The 20435-nt window shown below is 40.8% G+C and overlaps 1 protein-coding gene across 14 annotated transcripts in view; it reads right to left on the reverse strand.

The window, feature by feature from the left end:
• Nucleotides 1-20435, reverse strand: part of LOC121739961 (bromodomain adjacent to zinc finger domain protein 2B-like) — an 80532-nt gene that overhangs the window by 3360 nt on the left and 56737 nt on the right. For 4 of the 14 annotated variants that reach the window (XM_042132607.1, XM_042132609.1, XM_042132604.1 and 1 more), the window contains 27 exons: nt 19664-20305; nt 19022-19087; nt 18788-18832; nt 16595-16612; nt 15945-16114; nt 15404-15549; nt 14853-14969; nt 14411-14557; nt 12159-12299; nt 11822-11999; nt 10786-10910; nt 10254-10546; nt 9913-10046; nt 9213-9352; nt 8301-8459; nt 7288-7889; nt 6673-7028; nt 6151-6280; nt 5739-5867; nt 5214-5404; nt 4598-4692; nt 4237-4373; nt 3424-3563; nt 2700-2847; nt 2077-2207; nt 1316-1455; nt 768-878 (listed from right to left, as the gene is read on the reverse strand). In XM_042132607.1, coding sequence (XP_041988541.1) covers nt 768-878; nt 1316-1455; nt 2077-2207; nt 2700-2847; nt 3424-3563; nt 4237-4373; nt 4598-4692; nt 5214-5404; nt 5739-5867; nt 6151-6280; nt 6673-7028; nt 7288-7889; nt 8301-8459; nt 9213-9352; nt 9913-10046; nt 10254-10546; nt 10786-10910; nt 11822-11999; nt 12159-12299; nt 14411-14557; nt 14853-14969; nt 15404-15549; nt 15945-16114; nt 16595-16612; nt 18788-18832; nt 19022-19087; nt 19664-20305 — 4831 coding nt within the window. The remainder of the gene's footprint in view (nt 1-767; nt 879-1315; nt 1456-2076; nt 2208-2699; nt 2848-3423; nt 3564-4236; nt 4374-4597; nt 4693-5213; nt 5405-5738; nt 5868-6150; nt 6281-6672; nt 7029-7287; nt 7890-8300; nt 8460-9212; nt 9353-9912; nt 10047-10253; nt 10547-10785; nt 10911-11821; nt 12000-12158; nt 12300-14410; nt 14558-14852; nt 14970-15403; nt 15550-15944; nt 16115-16594; nt 16613-18787; nt 18833-19021; nt 19088-19663; nt 20306-20435) is intronic. The other 10 variants (XM_042132616.1, XM_042132608.1, XM_042132617.1 and 7 more) reach the window with 7 other exon arrangements.

A 20435-nucleotide genomic window follows, 5' to 3' on the forward strand; every position in this document is an offset into this window, starting at 1 on the left:
ACGATATTTCATAGTAAGCATCTGTCCTTTTCATTCCTGTGAACTGATCGTCATGTTCTGTCTCGTTCTACCACGCGCCAATATACTCGGAAATAAGCCGATACTCGGCGAGTTATTACGAAGGTTAATTAGCAACGCACAAGTGCGAGCGAGAAAGATGAACTTCATGAAGTAAAATTGTTATGAGTCAAATGGCGGATGAATGTTTGTAAACAAATGTTTGTTTTGAGTTTAAATGTCGAAAGTTATTTGTTTTAGCGTTAAGAAGAGTGCAGTGTCGCGAATTTAAATTAATTTGTATTGTGATTTGTTAATTTTGACTCGTACAGCTGAGACTGTTGTCTGACAGATTATTTGCTGTCGAGTGTCGTTTTCCGTATGTGCCGTCACGCATACAACTTAACTAGCATTTTTCAAAGGCATCATTATCAAACTTGAAACTCGAACATTGTTGAACATCAGTGCTGAGCGTTTTGGTAAGTAGATTTTTTACTCCGGCTTCCCTTCCGAAAATATTCACCCTTCGCCACTGATACAAGGCTTCAGTTATATTAAGGCGGGAGAATAAGCCGTCTCGTACGCCGCGCGCCGATCATACTAGACGGCAGACGGCTTATCCATATAAATCTATACATTGTCACACGCCGCCGCCGCTCCCGTTCCGCTGCCCCCTGTTTTCGAGACTGAACCCTAAATGTATCGTCATGCGTGATAAACGAATTTCTGCGCAACTAAGTTGCGGGCAACATCTAGTAAATGATACATACCGTGTCCGTCGACGCGTCCGTCTGTGTCGTCATGCTGCAGCGCGCCGTTGCCCGCCACGAAGTGCGTCGCGCGACGCTTCTCCGGCGGCTCGTCCGACAACTCTTGTAAACCTGACGCAAAAAGGCTTTATAGAATAAACCTCTTAAAAGGTTAAAAATCAATAATTTAAATAAATTCAAATATCTATATCTGTGGCAGAATGGAGGATCAGCGTCTTTAGTTACAAACTGACAAAATGAAGTTAAAAACCACAGTGAGTAATGTGTGTAATAGAAGTTCTATGATTGTCCTATAAACCTTAGAAAACGTTGTCGTTTGACGCGACAACATACAATTTTGTAACTTCTAATAGTGTGGTTTATTTTTATTTTATTAAGATCCAATTTAATCAACGACTGTTATCTTTAATGCTCGAATAAGTATCACGTTCCCTTTTTCATTTTTCATATGAATGAAAGAGAAGACATGACATTTTAACAAGCTGTTAACACTAATAGACGTCGCGTTGGTGAAATTGGGCCTTATAAGGTGTAAAATTCCAACTCACTGGTATGATTGAGGCCGTTCTCTGGGTCAGGGGCGGGTTCGGGCGTGGGCTGCTCGGGGGCAGGGTCGGGCTCGGCGACAGGGACGGCCGCCGGCGCCTCCTCCGCCGTTGTCGACGTCGACGCGTGAGATGCCGCCGGACTGAAATAATAATAAACAAATCATTAAAGCAAAAGTTTGTCTGTTTGTTGAGTAGTTGAGCTTAAATCGATGAAACTATTTTAGCGGGCCCCTAGACCATAACTAAATATTAAACAATATTTTATTGAACAACTTATTTGACAATAAGATTGATCAATACTAACCCTAGACGGTCCACAATATTTCACAAAAAAATTGATCGTCAAGGCCCGCTTAGGGGCACACTACTCCGTGTGTTGTGTTTTGTTGGAACGTAACAATTATTGTATGCCACGTGAACACAATGAAATATGTTCCCTCTCTCTCCTCTCCGTCGTCAAATAAACGAGTTCGACGACGCAACATATAAATTTATTGTAAAAACGCGTTGTAATCATAAAGTATATAATTAAAACGGCGGCAGTCGACGAAACCTAAGCTTTTGAGATAACCTAAGATATTCTCACAGTATTGTCTGAATTACTAGCGAATTCATGTATTAATGTTAAAGATCGTCAATTCGACAATGAACCTGCAGCTCTAGTAATGTTGCGAATGTTTATGGCCGACGGAAGTTGCTTTTCATCCGATGACCCGTTTGCTCGTTTGCTCCCTTATTGTATAAAAAAAAATTGTCCTCACCTGGGCACCATGCTGGAGTCGAGGTCGAGGCTGGTGTCCTTGCTCTTGCTGTCCCGCTTGCTGGCCTTGCGCGGCTTCTTGGGCGGCGCGCGAGATATGCACTGCGAACAGTACCACTTGCCGCGAGGGTTCTGGCACAGATAGGATGAGAGTTAGAAAACTGCACTGCCACTGCTGCAATGCACATTGCATACTACATAGAAAGGCTTAATTCCTAGAGGGCATGTTCTTCCGGCCAAGCGTAAGGGTAATGCATACGAACAGTACGAGCGAGCTCGAGCCAACAGGCGAATCAGCGCTTCCCATTCTCAGGTCGCGTAATATCACGAGCCGCTCGAGCCGCGCCTTTGAAGTTACCGACTTAAATCGGATCGGATGCGCCTGCTCGAACCACCCCCTTCACACGGCGCGTACGTACGCGGCGCGACTCGTAATATTACGCGCCGTAAGAAGCCAGCATAAAAGCAGTTTTTCAATACATTTAAGTCTAAGGCATCATATCAAACTTTACACTGAAATTTATTATGCTTACTTCTTTTGTTTGATCTCTATATCCTAATACTTTCCGACACGTCTTTTAATACTAGAGTACAAGAGCCTTCATGATACAAAGTAACAAATACCTTAGGCAGCGGCGGATAGTGGCAGTCGTGGTGGTAGGCGCGCGAGCAGAGCGCGCACGGTATGAGCCGGCCCGCGCCCCCCGCGCCGCCGCCGCACACGATACACACTCGCTGCCCCCGAGCCTTGTTCACGCACTCCCAGCAATACCTGGACATTATTATAGTCATTTGAAAAACTTACAACCATGTTAACAATGAAACTTACTGTGGCGGTGCCCACAATTCACCTAACAATCCTGCATCGCGCTATCGAAGTTTCGGAGAACGGCAAGATATTATATACAACGTCTGAAATGACGTCAGTGGGCTTCCGCCACTAACATCGTTAAATTACAATTTTGTTTACTGTTAAGAATTTATGGTTGTTTATAATATTAAAGAGATGTATTTAGTGTTTATTATGGCGCTAAAATTGTTATAGGCCGTCGTAAAGAAACAACTTAGAGCTTTTTTCGACTGATGCAATTTGATGAAGCAAGACGTACGGATATCACAACGTCCATAAAAAACGTTACAAGTCTACTTGCGTCACCGAATCGGCATTATTAAAAATATTAAATGAAAAAATAGTAATCATACTGGTGTTATATTATCGTTTCCTTAACAAATAGTGACGACATCTATTTAATGATTTGCGACACAAAAATATCAAAGATATATATATCTATAGGATAATATATAAACCTATAGGATTCCAACCCTTTATAATTAAAATGAATATTACCAGTCGCCCTCCGGTATTTTCTCCATGCGCGGCTTAAAGCAGTAAGTGTGGTAGCCCTTGTCGCAGCCATCGCACAGTAGCAGCTCGGCCTCATTGTCACCCGACTGGCAAAACTGACAGTTCTGTAACGAAGGCATCGTCTGCACCAAATGCGGCCCGTTATTACACAGACAGAGAAACAAAAGAATAAGAAGAATGATAGTTGAAAGTAAAAGAGGAGTATAAGAAAAAATAGAAAAGGAAATAAGTATAGAGAGCAGAGATTATAACAAATATCAAATCAAAAATTTACATATTATGGTTAGAGATATATTTTAATTAAAATTAATAATTAGATAAGTATATTCATGAAACTTAATAATAGGATAACTGAACGCATTACCACCATTAGTGGGGAGATTCATGTTCGTTCGTTCGACTCGGACTCGCAAACTTATTATGCGTTTATTACGAAGCTCAGGGCGGCTCGGACGAGTGTTTATTATTTTTGTCACGCATTAAGGGCTCCCACACAAAACTGCGAATTCGCATCGCATAGCAAAAATCTGCGACAAAACTTATAATAAAAATGACATTGCGATGAGCATTCGCACGAATTCGCAGCTATGTGTAGGAGCCATAAAGTTGTCTAATCCATGTTGGAATACTTATTGCGCATTGTGAATCAGGTCCCTGGACTATCCCTTACAAATACTAAGGTCTTTGTCAATTCTCATTTACACTGGAAAAGTACTCGAAAGACAAAGACAAAAAATTGTACAGTGTCCAGTGTACAAATAATTTTAAAATTAGGTCCTAGTATAGTTAACTTACGGCCTTCATGATGCTCTTGTCCCAGGCGACGGCGGAGTCCAGCGCGGCAAGCATCATCGCGAGTTGCGCGGACGTGTTGCACCGCGACACGCCCTCGCGCCACGTCGCCAGACCGCGCGCCACGCCGCGACCTTCCGCTGTAATATAATATAAATTATAAATAAAATAATAACTAACCTAACGCTTACGCTAGGACTAGGTTGAATCCTCTCAACTCTTCATACTCGAACCTTACTACCACTTAATTATTCTACTCTAGGGCATCTATGACTACTTTAAAAAGTGGTATTTGTAAATATTTTGACCGTGTTGTAATGTCGATTACTTCTTTGATTTACTATAATATCAAAATTATTCTTACGTTTGTTCTCGGTGGTGGTGTCGGAGTGCGGGGAGGTGGCGGGCGCGTTGCCGTGCTCCGCCTGCAGCACCGCGCCGATGTTCGCGTCCGCCGTGCTGTGAGAAAAAAAAACTTATTTTACTTTAGCAAATAATAGACATGATCCCGTGTATTATAGGACACTTTCGTACCTTGGAAGTCAATTACCGTTTGGGCAATTCAAACGACTATAATGATTACACTCAGGCTCTTAGTAGTTAGTACTTTCTGACCCAGTTTTTATTATTCGTAGGACCCAGCAAACTTTGTATTGCAATATAAGTTATTTCGGGTACTAAAAAGTATTACCTCTTCGCTAAAAATTGATAAGAGTTACCCGCGGAGCTAGTCAGTGGCAAGTTCATATCAATATTCAGCCAAGTCGATTTTGTCGTTCTTGAGTTATAAAATATAGTGTAACTAACACGACTTTTTAATATGTACAGTCTGTCAAAAAAGTGAAGAAATTAAAAAGTGGCAACATCGTAGTGTCATCCCATTTTTCTTAGATTGATTTGAAAGGGATGGCACTACGATGTTGCCACTTTTTAATTTCTTCACTTTTTTGACATACTATAGATAGACGCTGTGACCGTACCTGTGCACGAGCGGTGGCTTGAGGTACCGCCTCTCGATGTGCGCCTCGAGCGCGGCGAGCTGGTCGCGCGCTCGGGCCACTATCAGCGCGCCGGTGGCGGCGGGCGGCGGCGAGTCGCGCGTCTGCCGCGCCGGCCGCCACCCCTTCACCTGCATGGAGCCCGCCGCCACGCGCTCCTCTAGAGCCTCGACCTGGATATTATAAAAATAAAGAATTTAAGAAGATTCGGTATTATGAAACAATGCCTGGATATAGACAGTAAATATATAATAAAATCCTACAAGGCACGTGACTAGCAGCTAACGGCAATGACAGCTTTTTCCGACCCATTCCCCCCTTAAAATGTTATCCACGCGTAACTGAATCACATCCTAGTTTAAAGGCCTTAACATTTTATCGATAAAAAGATTTTAGACCCTCACGCAATTTCTTTGGTTCCTCAGTCAACAATCGTTTTTAACATCCACACAAGAAAGAAAACAAAAGTGCTACTGGTAGGTCACTGTTAGCTACAATAGTACTAACCGCTGCGAGCAGCTGCATATCGACGCGTCGTGCGGCGGCGGTGCAGAAGGAGCCGGGCGCGTCGGGCTCCGGCGTCTCACCCGCCGGACCCTCCAGCTGCGCCACCGCGATACCCTTCTCGATATGAATCTGGATGTGAAACAGAAAGTTGATTAAAATCATAATAATGAAACATTCAATTACTAAAATATGCTAAATCAATGGATTTAAACTAAAGACCCCACATTTTGATAAAGCCCCGTGCCACTCTCACAGTAAACAGGACGAATCTAAAGACAACTCACAAGCTAAAATCCATCAAGCCGTTTAGGGTGAAGCGTATTGCATACTATTATTAAACATACAAACATACCCTCCTTATGGCACAGCATAGACCGACACGCATCTCTTTCTCACACAATATGTCAATTACCTTATTGTTGAAGGAGAGCAGGTGATGAGCGAGAGCGGCGTGCAGCTCTCTCTCTCGCACGCCGCGCGGGTGCAGCGCGCGCATCACCTCCTGCATCTGATCCGGGTCCGTTATACGCCACCACCCGTGTCTTTGGGAGATAAGTTATTTTTAAAATAAATTAATTCATATTATCTTAGCAGTGTCATATCAGTGTCAGACGGCAGTCTATCTTGTTCCAGTCTAGGTTACTATTTTTTGGAAGTTATTTTCAACATAGCCTCGTCTTTTATAATAAATATAAAAAACAAGAGATAATTTTAACCAAAAGTGGTGCAAGTGCAGCAAAGTCAAATATGGAAATAATCTATCTTTGCAACACAACAGGGCCTGTCTCACCACTTACTGAGGAGTACCGGATAGGCTATCCACAACTTATTTGACAGATTCTCTGTCAAGCTAAGTTGTGGATAGCCTATCCGGCATTTTATCAGGAAGTGGTGAAACAGGCCCTAAGTGTTAGTGTAATGTGAAATGCTATACCTGAGATCCTTGGGCACGTATTGTGTGTCCAGTTTCTTGGGCAGGCCGTGGACTTTACAGTGTTCGAGCTGCTCCTGCTCCTCCGGCGTCATCTGTATCGGCGGGGGGCTGTCGCAGGTCACGTACGTCGACAGCGCGTTGAAGTTCAGCATACCCAGGCTGGTCAGCCCCGACGCCTTGGACTTCTGCGTCGCCAGGTCCTTGGCCGCGTCCGCCTGCAGCTCCTTCTCGAGATCGTTCTCCTGCTCTTTCTCCGCCGGCGGCTGCGGCGCGGCGCTCAAGCTGGCGTCCATCATCTCCTGGTCCAGGCCCGACATGGTGAGGCTGGAGTCGGCGTACACGTTGTTGGAGGGCACCTGATGATTGGGCACAATACTATTTTAGGGGCTACCTTTATTTTACTGCATGTATTTTTAATTTCCAAAAAAAAAAACGAGTCATATATTGTAAGAATTTTTATTTTATCGTAACATAAAATAAAATACCTAAATAACCTATTCCTTGGGGTGAGGATCTGGTGATCCTTACAGGCATGATATTTCACTAGACTGTTAGAGATTCTGTTATTATTTTGAATTTTGTATTGTAAGGACAAATAAAGATTATTATTATTACCTGTACACTTGTCACCATGCTATTGAGCGTGAACAGGCTGGGGTCGTTGAGCAGGTGGAGGTTGTTGGAGACGTCCCAACGGTGTCCCTGGGTGGTGATGATCTCGGCGCACGTGTGCTCGTTGTCGCGGTACTCGGGCTCCGGCGGCTGCTCCTCGTTGATGCTCGTCAGGAACCTCTCATGCCTCAGGATCGAGAACCATTTTCCCTCGGTGATTTTGGTGTATAATATCGAGTGGGCCTCCTCGGGGCTCACGGTCTCGTCTTTGATCTCTTCTTTGACTTCGGTTTTTTCAATTTCTGCCTTCTTGGCGGCGTCGAGCTGCGAGGACACAGCCTCGGCCATCTTGCGGAGTTCCTCGAGGTTGTTCACCAGGTTGTCCTTGCTCTCCTCCGGCTCCTCTTTCTCTACGGTTTCTGTTTTGACCGGCTCCGGCTTGACTTCCGGCGACTTCTCCGCGGGTTCCGGCTGGGGGGCGAACATGGGTTTGTGCGTGGGTTTCTGGACGAGGAACGCGGTGGGTATCGAGTCCTCGATGTCCAGCATGTCCTCCTCCTCATGACTCTTCTCTTGAATATATTTTTCTTCCATTTTAATCCCACCTAAAACAATATAATACTTTTTAAGTAAATTAAATTAAACATTATAATAAAAAGAAAAACGCTCTAATTACATACGAGTCGCTTTATTGTGCCTTATAAATATGCAATGTGCAGGCTTCGGGGAGACTTAAATGAAAGATTTGTAACCGCGAAAGATGTTTAATGACTAACTTAAGAACTAATTACATTATCTTATATAACTAATAATAGCAGGAAGGTGAGCCGCACACTACAAATATTTTATATTGACAAATGCATCGTAAATTGCTTGCATCACATTATCTAATAAATATGGCAGACGCTGTTACTATAATAAGGCTAAGGAATAAGGCTAGCATAAGACATACAGAGCAAAGCCACGCCTGAAGCCTACATCATTTTAGTCCAAATATATAGATCAGCAATACATACACATATACCGCGATCCCTGCGCGTCGCTCTGTCGCTCAAGGTTGGGCTCGTACTTGATGATCTGCGTGCGGTCGCTGAGGTTCAGCTCCGTCTTGATGCTGCGCAGCTCCTCCGCCCGCATCGCGCTGTCAGACCACTCCGATACACCTTTCTTCATATCTGTATGGATTTTTTTTTCATAAAATAAGGGGGCAAACGAGCAAACGGGTCGCCTGATGGAAAGTAACTAACGTCGCCATTGGACACTCGTAACATTAGAAGAGTTGCAGGTGCGTTGCCGGATGTTTAAGAGGGAATACGCTCTCTTCTAATTTAACCGAAAACCTATTGAAACGAAAGTGGTTTATAGCACGAAACCATTATCCTATCCCTCAATGTATCATAAAATCATAGACTAAGGAAATAAAACCAAATTTCATTTGGTTCAGCGGTTTAAGCTTTAAAAGGTAGAAGGGCTTTTGCCTACTCGCTTACAATCTATAATGTGTGTTCTGTTTTGACCGAAACTTAAGTTATTGAATCGGTTTTTACTACAATAATCAGCCAAAGTCAGAGATTCAAAGTCTCCAAGAAATTCTATACCCGATAAACCGAGGTCTGCCCAAAACAATCCATACTAATATTATAAATGCGAAAGTATCTCTGTCTGTCTGTCTCGCTTTTACGCCAAAGCTACTGGAGCGATTATAATACACTGTACACAGATAGTTTTTATTTTATTTTAAGGGGGGAATGTTTTATTGTAAGCTATGAAAGACACCAATTTTGTTGGATTTTGAGGAAACTTCGCAGTAATTAATGTAGGCAACATTCATCCTGGCATTCCCACGGTTACGGGAACCACCATGTGCTGTAAAGCGTAAACTGAAGTCCATTCGGACGGAGTCGCGGGCAACAGCTAGTAATACATACCATCAACGTCCGCGCGATTCTGCCATAGCGCGTCGGCCTCGAGTTTAGCGTGGTAGTCCATGATCTCGGGCTGCGCGGACTCCATCGCCTCCACGTACACACCACCGCACTTGCCAAGCGACCAGTAGCGACGCCAGTACCTGTATACCGAAAAGTATGAAGCATACCTTATATGGTTCGTTCTAGTTAGGTAGAAATAAGACAACATTAATTTCTTGATGAAAAAAAAATTGGTTGTCTGTAAGGTCGGTTTATAGACGGTAGTTTAACGTGACAACTACAAACTGAGCCGATCGCTCGAGCCGATCATGCCTCTCTCTCGTTCGTGCCGCGCTCTCGCTTGCGGAACGGGACAATGACGTCAACTTTTTAGTAACGTTAAAAGTTAACGTAGTAACGAGTTATTACTTATTAGACGTTGTCACGTCAAAAAACTTATTGAAAAATATTCTCTAACCATACATGTTGCTTTCTAAATGAAAACTGAAGTTATCAAAACAAATTTAGTTTTCTCATATATTTGAATACAAAGTATGCGATAGCAATTTCTTGTGGTAAAAGGCTTGATTCATTGATTTTAGAATATTTAAGTGGCAACAAAAATTAATTAATATTTGTCAACATGTGACATATTATTAGCACTTAAGTAAATGAAAATAATGGTTAAAGTGTAAATATTTTTTTGTTATATTTGTAATACCTGTCCTGTCCGAAGCACGTTGCCCGCAGCGCGTGCGACGCAGCGGCGAGCGCTTGTAGCTGCTGCTCGGATTGCCGCATCAGCTTGTCCAGCTTACGACTGAGCTCCTCCGATGATAGGTTCTTGTCTTCGTCCTAGTAAAGTAAACAAATATATTATTAATAATAATAATTTACTTGCTATTGCTTGACTTTTGATAGGGGAAAATTAAAAAATAAGTATATTTCTTAAGATAATGGCAATCTCACTCAATTCAAATCAGCCACTGATTAAGATAAATGGAAGTCTGCACATGTTTTTTTTTTGTAGAAAGCTTACAACAATTTATTATTTCAACTTACTTCTTCTGGCTGTGTTCCTTCGCTTTCGAGGTCACTCAAATTGGCATCGCAATCACCCATAACGCTGTCCTTATCTATCTTAGGATCGTTCGGCGAACATTCGTCCTTATTGTTGTTTAACATCTCTTTGCTCTTTATACTATTCGAGAGATCTTTTAGGGGTGATAGTTCCTTATCGCTTTCGTCTGTAGGCGGCTCCTTGTACGGGGACGGCGTGTTTTGTTTTGAGTTTTCGTTGTCAGGCGAAGACTCTTTGTCACGCTTTTTGGGTGTTTCACTCTTGTCTGAACGATCTAGTGAAAGATAACAATAATATTAATCAATAAGGTGAAGCACGAGTTTCACTATGATATAAAGTTTTAATTTATTTAGTAGAACCTTTTTAATCAGTTGCCAATAGTCACTACTTGTATACTGGTGTATACGTTAAAGTTGGCATTACTAATCTTCCTTTATAATATTATTAAAAAAAATGATTTTTAACACAGGATGAGCTATCACTTAGACTATGTTATAATAAAAATGAACTGACCATCATCAGGCGAGGTTCTGGTGACGGAGCTCTCCTCCACCAGCCTCTGCATCCGCTCCAGAGCCATCGCCTGTTGCTTCTCCGTTTGTTCCGTTCGTAGCTTCCTTTGATGTAACGATCGAACCCTGTGAAATTGTATTTTCATATCATTTACATACTCTAAGTACTATTTTCATCACATCTGCACGCTAAGCATAATCTTCAGTGAGACATAGATATAGTCTTCATAGACAAATTGACAGATTGACAAAGGAAAGTCAGCGTCCTAATACTGTCTGTGTATCTATTCTATTCAGTTATTTTTCTGTAGACTAGAGATCGCCCAATGGTCGAAATTCGACCTTAGTTTCAACGACATAACGACTACTACCTATATTTTATAAAAAATATTGACTTTATAATTTTTTTTCAACTCTTGTCTCTGGGACTTAGCTGATCTCAGACTGGCCGACTGTAAGCGTTGTCTAATAGTATCTAAGATTCAATAAAAATAACTATAATCCATTTTCAATATGTCAACTTGTTGTCAACAGACTTTAACCATAAATAAAAGACTGTAATTCGTATGTATAGGCTTGTCACTCAAAAATCTGTCATTTCTCATGTGTGTGTCTTGTAGTTTGTATAATGTTTTATTTGTTAAAAAAATGTATGATAAAAGCATAATTTCAAAATAATATTAGTTCGATGCACTCCTTCACCATATAAACTATAACTATGCACAATTTCATGCACCTACGTTTCCCCATTTTTCGTAAAAAGGGTTACAAAATTTTTCGTTCGCGTATTAATATTATGATATGCTAAGCCGTTGTTGTACCCCGTATTACATACATACGCATGCGCATAACGTGCATGTACATTGTACATATACAGGGTGTAACGATAGTGATAATACTTTAGGGTGTGTATGTGTTCCTTGTAGTGTCACTCTGAAACTAGCAGCGCTGAAAAACCAATTTTTTAATTATTATCACTTAGTTTTGTTACACCCGGTATATGTAGCAAGCGGACGTTCCTGCATGTGTATACGTACTTGCGTATACGTGTATCCAATGTAAACCGCTCCCTGCGCAGCTGTGCGAGCTGGTCGAGCGCGGCGTCCAGCTGCCGCAGCACCGCGCGCGACTGCGTCAGCTCGTCGCAAATCCGCGCCATCATGCGGGCTTTAGTTGTTGGGTTTAGCGCGACGAACGGCTTGTCGCGGAGCGTCTCTGCAAATAAATTACGTTATTTAATATGTGTCTAATATTATTTACAAAATATTACCCATTGCAACACTATTAAACTCAGATAATACAAATCTGAATATTCATGTAGTCATATTTTGTACTTTATTTTAACCAATTTAAATGAGCCTGAGAAGTACAAACCTGATAATTTATATGTAGCGTTATTATGCAGATGGTCGTAGTATGCTGGGTTCTTGGTGGTCACGTTTGCGTGCGTCATCTCCGCGTCGCTCTGATGGTGGTCGGCCACGCGCCGCTCGCGTTCCCGCTCCACCGTCAGACCTAAGAACAGCATGTTCGAGGTTGTAGAATAATAATATCGCAAAATATTATAGAACCTGGAATATTTTGTAATGGTACTTGCAAGCTTACAGTATAAAAGAACCGGATATTTATTTGCAAGTTAATTTTAGAAACGAACACTGCCTAGGAATAAATTAACATATTTTTTGTTTCAAAAACATTATCGCATGCGCAGTCAACACATCATAATAAGTGGTTTTATTCCTTAAACAAAAGAAGTCTTAATAAGCTATATAAATTTTACCTTGTCAGTCAAGTGTCTCTATCAAATTAGTGTGCGACAAGGACTAAACATAGTGCCCCCTTACGCTTGTGTTTACAATATATACTAGTCAAAACAAAATAAGGGCCACGCGTCTTTTTTGTCGTTGGAAGCGATTACTTTCTTTTAATGCATTGTTTAAGTGGCTGACGGTTTATGATTGTGTTAGCACACGTGTTAGCAAAGATTTCTTAAGTACCCCACTTGGATATTTTTTTGAAATGGATAGTTTTGGACACTTTATTGTAACCACATGACTCTACCTGATTTTAAGACAGTTTTAAACTCATTTCAAATAAAGATTTCGTCAGGGGCAGTTAAAGTTTTGTTTTACTAGTGCCTTAATTATCATTTTGAGGACATCATGCAGAGAATTCGACGACATATGGACTTAGCAACCGTATCTAGGGCCGTAACATTACTGCAAGAAGGCCATTCACAGCGTTCTGTGGCGTTGCAGCTCGGTTTTTCTCGGCGAGCGATTCAAAATGCTTGGAATCGATTTCAAGAGACTGGGGCACTAACCAGAAGACGGGGATCTGGTAGAGTAAGAGCAACCACCGCACAGGAGGACCGCTACGTGCGCTTGACGGCCCGTAGAGAGCGCGCCAGCACAGCCCGCTCTATACAAAACCGTCTGCGGCAGACGACGGGAACCAGCGTCAGTGACCAAACGATTAGAAATCGGTTACACGAGGACCAGCAGTTCTCCAGAAGACGATTAGTACGAATTCCCTTAACGAGTGCTCATCGGGCAAACCGATTATCGTTTGCCAGGCGGCATCTCGTATGGAATATGAGTGATTGGAGCAGAGTATTGTTCACTGACGAGTGCAAAGTGAAATTTTGTAGTGATGATCGTCGCATTAGAGTCTGGAGACGTGAAGGAGAGCGATTTTCCGATGCCTGCATACATGAAAGTGATAGATTTGGGGGTCCTAACGTTATGGTGTGGGGAGGAATCTCTATGTCTGGCAGAACCGAGCTAATGATTCTCAGTGGAGGTACGATAACGGCTCAGCGATACATCGAGGAGGTCATAGGACCCCACGTGGCCCCATATGCATACAGAGTTGGCGCAGGATTCCACCTAATGCACGACAATGCTCGCGCACACACAGCTAGAGCCACCAGGGAAGCCCTAGAGTCCGCTGGTATACAGGTCTTGCCCTGGCCTGCGAACAGTCCGGACCTGAATCCCATCGAGCACATGTGGGACATCTTAAAACGAAAGGTCCGAAGCACTGACCAACCCGTCCACAATGAGAGACAGCTGATCGACGTGCTGAAAAGAAGCTGGGAAGAAATTCCGAAAGAAACAATTGTTTACCTTGTGGAGAGTGTACCTACAAGACTGGAAGAGTGCATTAGAAAACGAGGAGGCCATACCAGATATTAAAAAAAAAAAATAAATAATTGAACACCTTTTTATTTTTTTAGTTATTCAGTTATTTCTTTCTCTATAATTTTCCCTCAATATTTGATTTTTCGGTATAAGATGTTTTAAAATATTTTTTTAATCTTTTTTTTCATTAATTTAAGATTAATTAATTTAAAATTAATTAATATATCTAATTTATTCATTAATTTATCCTGTAATCGCATAAATTCTTGAGGGCACTTAAAAAACGTGGTGTCCCTTATTTTGTTTTGACTAGTATATCTAGGAATAGAGAGTGATCTTGTGTACTGCGCACACACTTGGGCACTATAAAAATTACTCCTGCGTACAGCGTAACTGGCCCAGTTCCAATGAAACCGGCCACCGTCACCGAAACCGGTGTGGATGTTATTATTATATTAGGTCTATTATTGTAAGGGGACTGACCGGTAAGCGCCTTAACCTCGCCCGTGGCGTTGGCATACAGGTATATACGCAGCACCTCGCTGAGGTTGGCGGGCGTGACGTCGCCCATGCGGATTGCGTGCCCGAGTAGCGTCGTGTGTCGACCCGGGTGCGGGATACCAGGGTCCTCTGTAAAGGAAATTGTAAGTTAATATTCTGTTTATTATTTAGATAATAGGCGTGTAAGTAGGCCGAACACGCAAAATGTCTATGAAAGTTATGTGCTTCAAGTCAGGGTCTACATTATATAATTTAAGTTCTAAACCTTACATGAAAGATTATGGACGGATAATCATCAAAAAAATTTGTTCCTAACTAGCAAGTATGTTTTCAAAAAAATTTTGCATTATTTGTTTTATGTGGCCACGCACAAAAACAGCCTTGTTAGTGTGTATTTTAGAAGGTAACGATAAATTCAACATACCAATAGCGATGATAAGTAGCCTGGTCATCACTGTGATGAGTTGGTCTTCAGCCTCTTGACTGTAGTTTGGTATCAGTCCTTGTTGTAACGTGTCTAAGTTTGGCAGTGATTCTACGTCTGAAATAAATAAAATATAAATGTTGCAGGTAATCAATTTATAACTATTGTAGTTACTGCGTAGTGGAGATAAATCAGTTCGGATTTACATTATTTTTTTTATAAAATAAGGGGGCAAACGAAGAAACGGGTCACCTGATGGAAAGCAACTACCGTCGCCCATAGACACTCACATCATTAGAAGAGCTGCAGGTGCGTTGCCGGCCTTTTAATAATACGCTCTCTTTTTTAAGGTTTGCAGGTCGTATTGGTCCGGAAATACTGCTGGTGACAGTTCGTTCCAAGGTTTTACAGTGCGCGGCAGAAAGTTACGCGTAAAACGAACGGTGGAAGACTGCCACTCATCAATGTGATGAGGAAAAGTTGCAGAAGGTATGATTCCGAATAATTCCTCAAGAGCACTCCCCGTGATACAACCGATGGAGGATGCATACCGAAGCCGAGCGCCTGTCCGAAGTTGTGGAGGAACTCGAAGACGTGCAGCAGGTCGGCCATGGCCTGGCCCGCGATACGCGCCGGCAGCCGCTCCAGTTCCGGCAGCGGCTTGTGATCAGACAGCGTCGAGTCCTCCTGTGGCCTCCTGAGAACCGAAAAGATACTTTTAAGTTCAAAAATAACTGGCGAGCTAATGTATCATCAAAGAAATTGATTCAAAGGCAGATAACAGGCCTATGTTATTTTGGTATAGTACTATCAGAGAAAGTACTATAACAAACTAATTTACGTTTTAATAAAGCATTAGCATATTTGGCACCATGCTCTGCAGTTAGAAAACACACAATAGCCAATCTTTGTCAATCAAGGATGATTTATTGCCTATCAACATGTGCGCGACACGACGACGTCATGATGAAAATTACGTGGCCCATTCTCGCGGGGATCTGTCCATCGTACAATATCTTAAGCGGTGGTAGTGAAAACCTATTCACATGATGAATGATGATTTAAGTTAAAATTTATTAAATAAGTAAGTACCTTAGTTCAGACAACAGTTCCATTTCTTTTCTTCTCTGCTGTAACTTCTTTTCTTTCACAAGCAACCGGTCTAGAAGGTTCTGGTGTTTTCTTCTTTCCCTCTCCTCCCACCGTCTTCTGCCGTCCAACTGACGTATGAAAGTTGTATGTTGACGCCGCCTTTCTCGTTCCTAAAAAAGTTTAGTTTTTTAGATTGATTATTATAGATCATATGATAATAACTTTAGAATTAGACGTTAGTAAGCTGGTAATTGGTAATTTAGTTACTCGAAATGTTAATCTACTTAACATGGATTTGCTTTATCAAGCAAATATATTTTTAAGAAATATTAGAGTATAAATTACAGAAGCCAACAATAATTCAAATATCGTCTGTTTATCCACACCGATATTATGAGCAGCGATCAATCCCAACCTAAAGTAGGTAAATACACAGAAGAAAACCAAAATAAACCTAGCACAGTAAAACCACGTCGATGATCGTCCTCGGCAATCTTTGTATTTCAAATGTTAGAGATGAAAAATAACGGACATGACATCAAAAACATGGTTTTACTGTATTACAAGTAGTATTTAAGAAAGGCATTAGATTAATCTACAAGAAAATTAATAAGGTTGATTGACAAAGTTGATCTGGTATGTCTAATTACCTCGGAAATGAACTTTTGCTGTTTCCGGATGAGGGTTTGAAAAAGAAAAAATAACATTTATAGTTTGGTGCTTACAATATAAATGCATCACGTCCCGTTGTGAGCTAATTAGTTACATGTCACACATAATATCTACACTACTATTATAAAGAGGAAAGATTTGATTTTTTGTTTGTTTGTTTGTTTGAGTCGAATAGGCTCCGAAACTACTGGACCGATTTGAAAAATTCTTTTACCATTGGAATCCTGCATTATTTCTGCTGAACATAGGCTAATTTTTATTTTGGAAAAATATAAGGTTCCGTAAGATATTTGGGATTTTCGGACGCAAGGTTTAAAAAATCAACCAGAAAAGTTACTTATTTTGCGTACGCTGCCTAAACTATAAAAGATAGAGGCATAAAATGTTCTAAGTAAGTATAGATCTTTTAAATATCTACAAAAAAGTCCGCGACACACTATACCTATCTATGTTGAGTGAGGCACAACAACCATTTTTTTATTAAAAAATCTAGAATTTTTTTTGGACTATATTTAAATGCGTTTATTTAAATCATGCTATTGACCCTTATCAAAATAAATTATTTCATCACTAAGTACAGTTAATGTAGATAATATTTGGTCTTTGAATGATTAAAATTGGACGTTTGGTTTTAATGTTATGGCGAAATTAAAATATTACGATTTCTGCTGCACGTTGCGAATTGGGCGTCAAGGCGCGATGCGCGGGTGTGCGTGCGGTAGGGGAGAGATTTAATTATCAGTGCCACAGACTCGCCCGGAGAGTCCACGTAAATATTACCTCGATCGTGGGAATCGCAGACACAATAGATTTTCAATAGTTATGCTACAGCCGGGTGCTGCTTTATTGATTTGATATAGACTATCGTGCTACATTATTATAATCCTAATTTCAAAAAAGCTTTAAAAGTTATGACTACGAAAGTAATATTTTTAGAACTTTTTAAAATAAGTTTTGAATGACTATTATTTTTGATTGCTATTATAATTAATTAATTTCTTTAACTATAAATCTCCAATAGCGGCAGCCGGCTGCCAGCATAACAATTGAAGATCTATTGTGTCTGCGATACCCACGATGCCGATGCACGATGGAAGTATTAATGCATATTTTTTAATCCACACTATTTCTGCTGAATATAGGCTATATTTAATGAGAGAAAAAAGGGAACCGTATTAAGTGTTAATAATTGTGTGAAAAATCTACCAAAATATTCCTTCTTGCTTATGCTTTATAAATTATAGACTATACTTACTTATCGCAAAGTGATGTACTATAGTCTTATAGAGGACATTAATATCAACGTAAAAGTCCGCGATATCGTATGTCTGACTACTACAATTATTATTATCTTACAATAACTACTTTTTAATCTAAAAATATGCAATAGTAACGTTGCGCTGGTACAAACCATGCCAAACTACTTATCAGCAGGTATTAGTACTTACCAGATTTAATAATCTATACTAATATTATAAATGCGAAAGTATCTCTGTCTGTCTGTCTGTCTCGCTTTCACGCCAAAACTACCGAATCGATTGTAATGAAATTTTGTATACAGATAGTCTAAAGCCTGAGAAAGGACATAGGCTACTTTTTTTTACTGGAAAAAAAGGTTGTAAGGGGGTGAAAATACGAAAATTTGTTCAAATTAAGTTAGTTCCAAAAATTCATACTAGATGGCGCCGTGCGTCTTTTACATCGCGCTAACGCTTGACTAACATCTTTCTATAAGAGGTGGTATCATCATACCTTCGAGTCCCGATTTTTTTTCGATTGTTATTTCTTTTCTACGTTATTTAATAAGTCAGTACTTAATATTATAATATACATTATACAGTGACGTAACCTTAAACCTATCAATGATAAATAGTTTATGGGTAAAGTTAAGGGGGCTAAATAAGCTTTAAAATTTGGCATAATATATAAAGTTTAATTGAAAAAAAATGAAATATTATGTGCACACTGCACAGCTGTTTTGATTTAAGGGGTACCAGGGTTTTTTTTTATAAAAGCTTTTGACACAAATTTTGTTGACATCGCGCGCTATAAACTGAAGTCCACGCGAACGAAGTCGCGGGCAACAGCTAGTAATTTATAAAGTTCTTCTAAATCTTTTGCAAAAAATTTAAGGTGCACTTTCTAAAAGACATTTGATTCAATAAACTAACCTGTTCTTTTAGCAGCATAGCTTGATGTCGCTTCAGTTCTCTTTCCTGAAATAAAATATTGTGTAGATAGACTTGATTTTCAAGACAGTACTTTTAAATAAAATATCTAAAATATATTATACGGGTCATTTTTTCATTTTAATTTTATAGGTTACTAACTATAGCCTGTACCTAAAATAAAATCATGTTTTTGAAGTAATTACATCTACTACAAAGCCAGCAATCTACACAAACCTGCTGCCTTTTCGCCTGGTCTTCCATCTTCTGTTTCTCAGCCTCCTCCTGCTTTTTCTTCTTAGCCTTTAGCAAGAACATCGAAAGCGGTACAGCAAATCATAAAATACACCAAACATGAAACAAAAAAATCGAATAACTGAAACTGCGAACTAATCTTATTAGAGTGTTATTTTTTTATTATAATAATACTTATTTTAACCAATATTTAATAGAATACATCTAAATAAAATATTATGAAAGTAGATCAATAAATAAAAACAGAAATGTATAAAGTTGGTTATATTTAGTTTTAAAGATGAGATTATAATTTTGTACTAATTTGCAAAAAATAGATAGACAATTTATTTTCAATAGAAAATGCAAGCAGTTATAAAAGTGGCATCAGGCGGTGCACACGAAAATTATAAATTAAAGTGATAACAGAATAAGTACAGGTACAAGTGTCCTTCGAGGGTATTTTTCCACAACCACGCAGTCCACAACTGTTTTAATAAGAAAAATGTGCAATATGCTGTTAAAAACTATATTTATGTCCACAAGAGTAGCAATTTGGGTTAGATGTTAGACTACAAACTCCACCGGTTAGACAGTTAGCACAGTTAGCTCGGCCCGTATTAGTCTAGAAGGTGTCCAACGTACCGGACTCGCGTCCTTGTGCACGGATATCGACAACGCGCCGTCTTTGCCCACGTTAAACGTCTCCTTGCTCGCCCTCTTCGATATTATATCATTCAGTATATTGTCGTCCTCGCTCAGGTCTATCACCTCCTTCGCCTTGTCGTTCGGCATGAGCGCCAGATTCTGCGACATGAACTCGTTCTTGGCGTCCAAATACTTCTGCTCAATGCTATGCGGATCGTTTCTCTCCGACTTCTTGACCTCCTTGCCCTTGCTCCAGTCGCAGCCGTTGATGAACTCCGAGATCCTGGAGTAGGACTCGATGAGTTTCTCTATATTGTTCTCCTTCTCCGGCACCTTCCGCTTGTCTGCGGTCTTCATGAGGCTGAAGTCGAAGTACTTGTCGCTCGGCCGCTTGGGTAGGTCGAAGGCGGCCTTCTCGGCGAAATCCTTCATTTTGTCCAGGGCGTTGTACTGCTCCGTCTCCTTCCAGTCCTCGTTCGGGGCGACGAGCGAGTCCTTCAGCCCGCTGACCGGGATCAGGGAGAGGCTTATCTGGGGCATCGTTTTGTCCCTGGTCTTTTGGCCGTCGGGACCTTTCCAGTCGTCGGGCTTGGCCGGCAGCGCCTCGATGGTGAGCTGCGACCTGCCCCTGTTGATTTGCTGTGTCGAACGTTCGCTCTCGTTAATTTCGTCGGTCGGATACTTTATTATCAATTGGACTCTGACAACATTGTCGACGCGCCCGGTGTTAGAGACCCATTATAGACGTTCGCACATATAAAAGGACTAC

Source organism: Aricia agestis, chromosome 2 (genome assembly GCF_905147365.1).
Source record: "Aricia agestis chromosome 2, ilAriAges1.1, whole genome shotgun sequence".
Taxonomy (NCBI): Eukaryota; Metazoa; Arthropoda; class Insecta; order Lepidoptera; family Lycaenidae; genus Aricia; species Aricia agestis.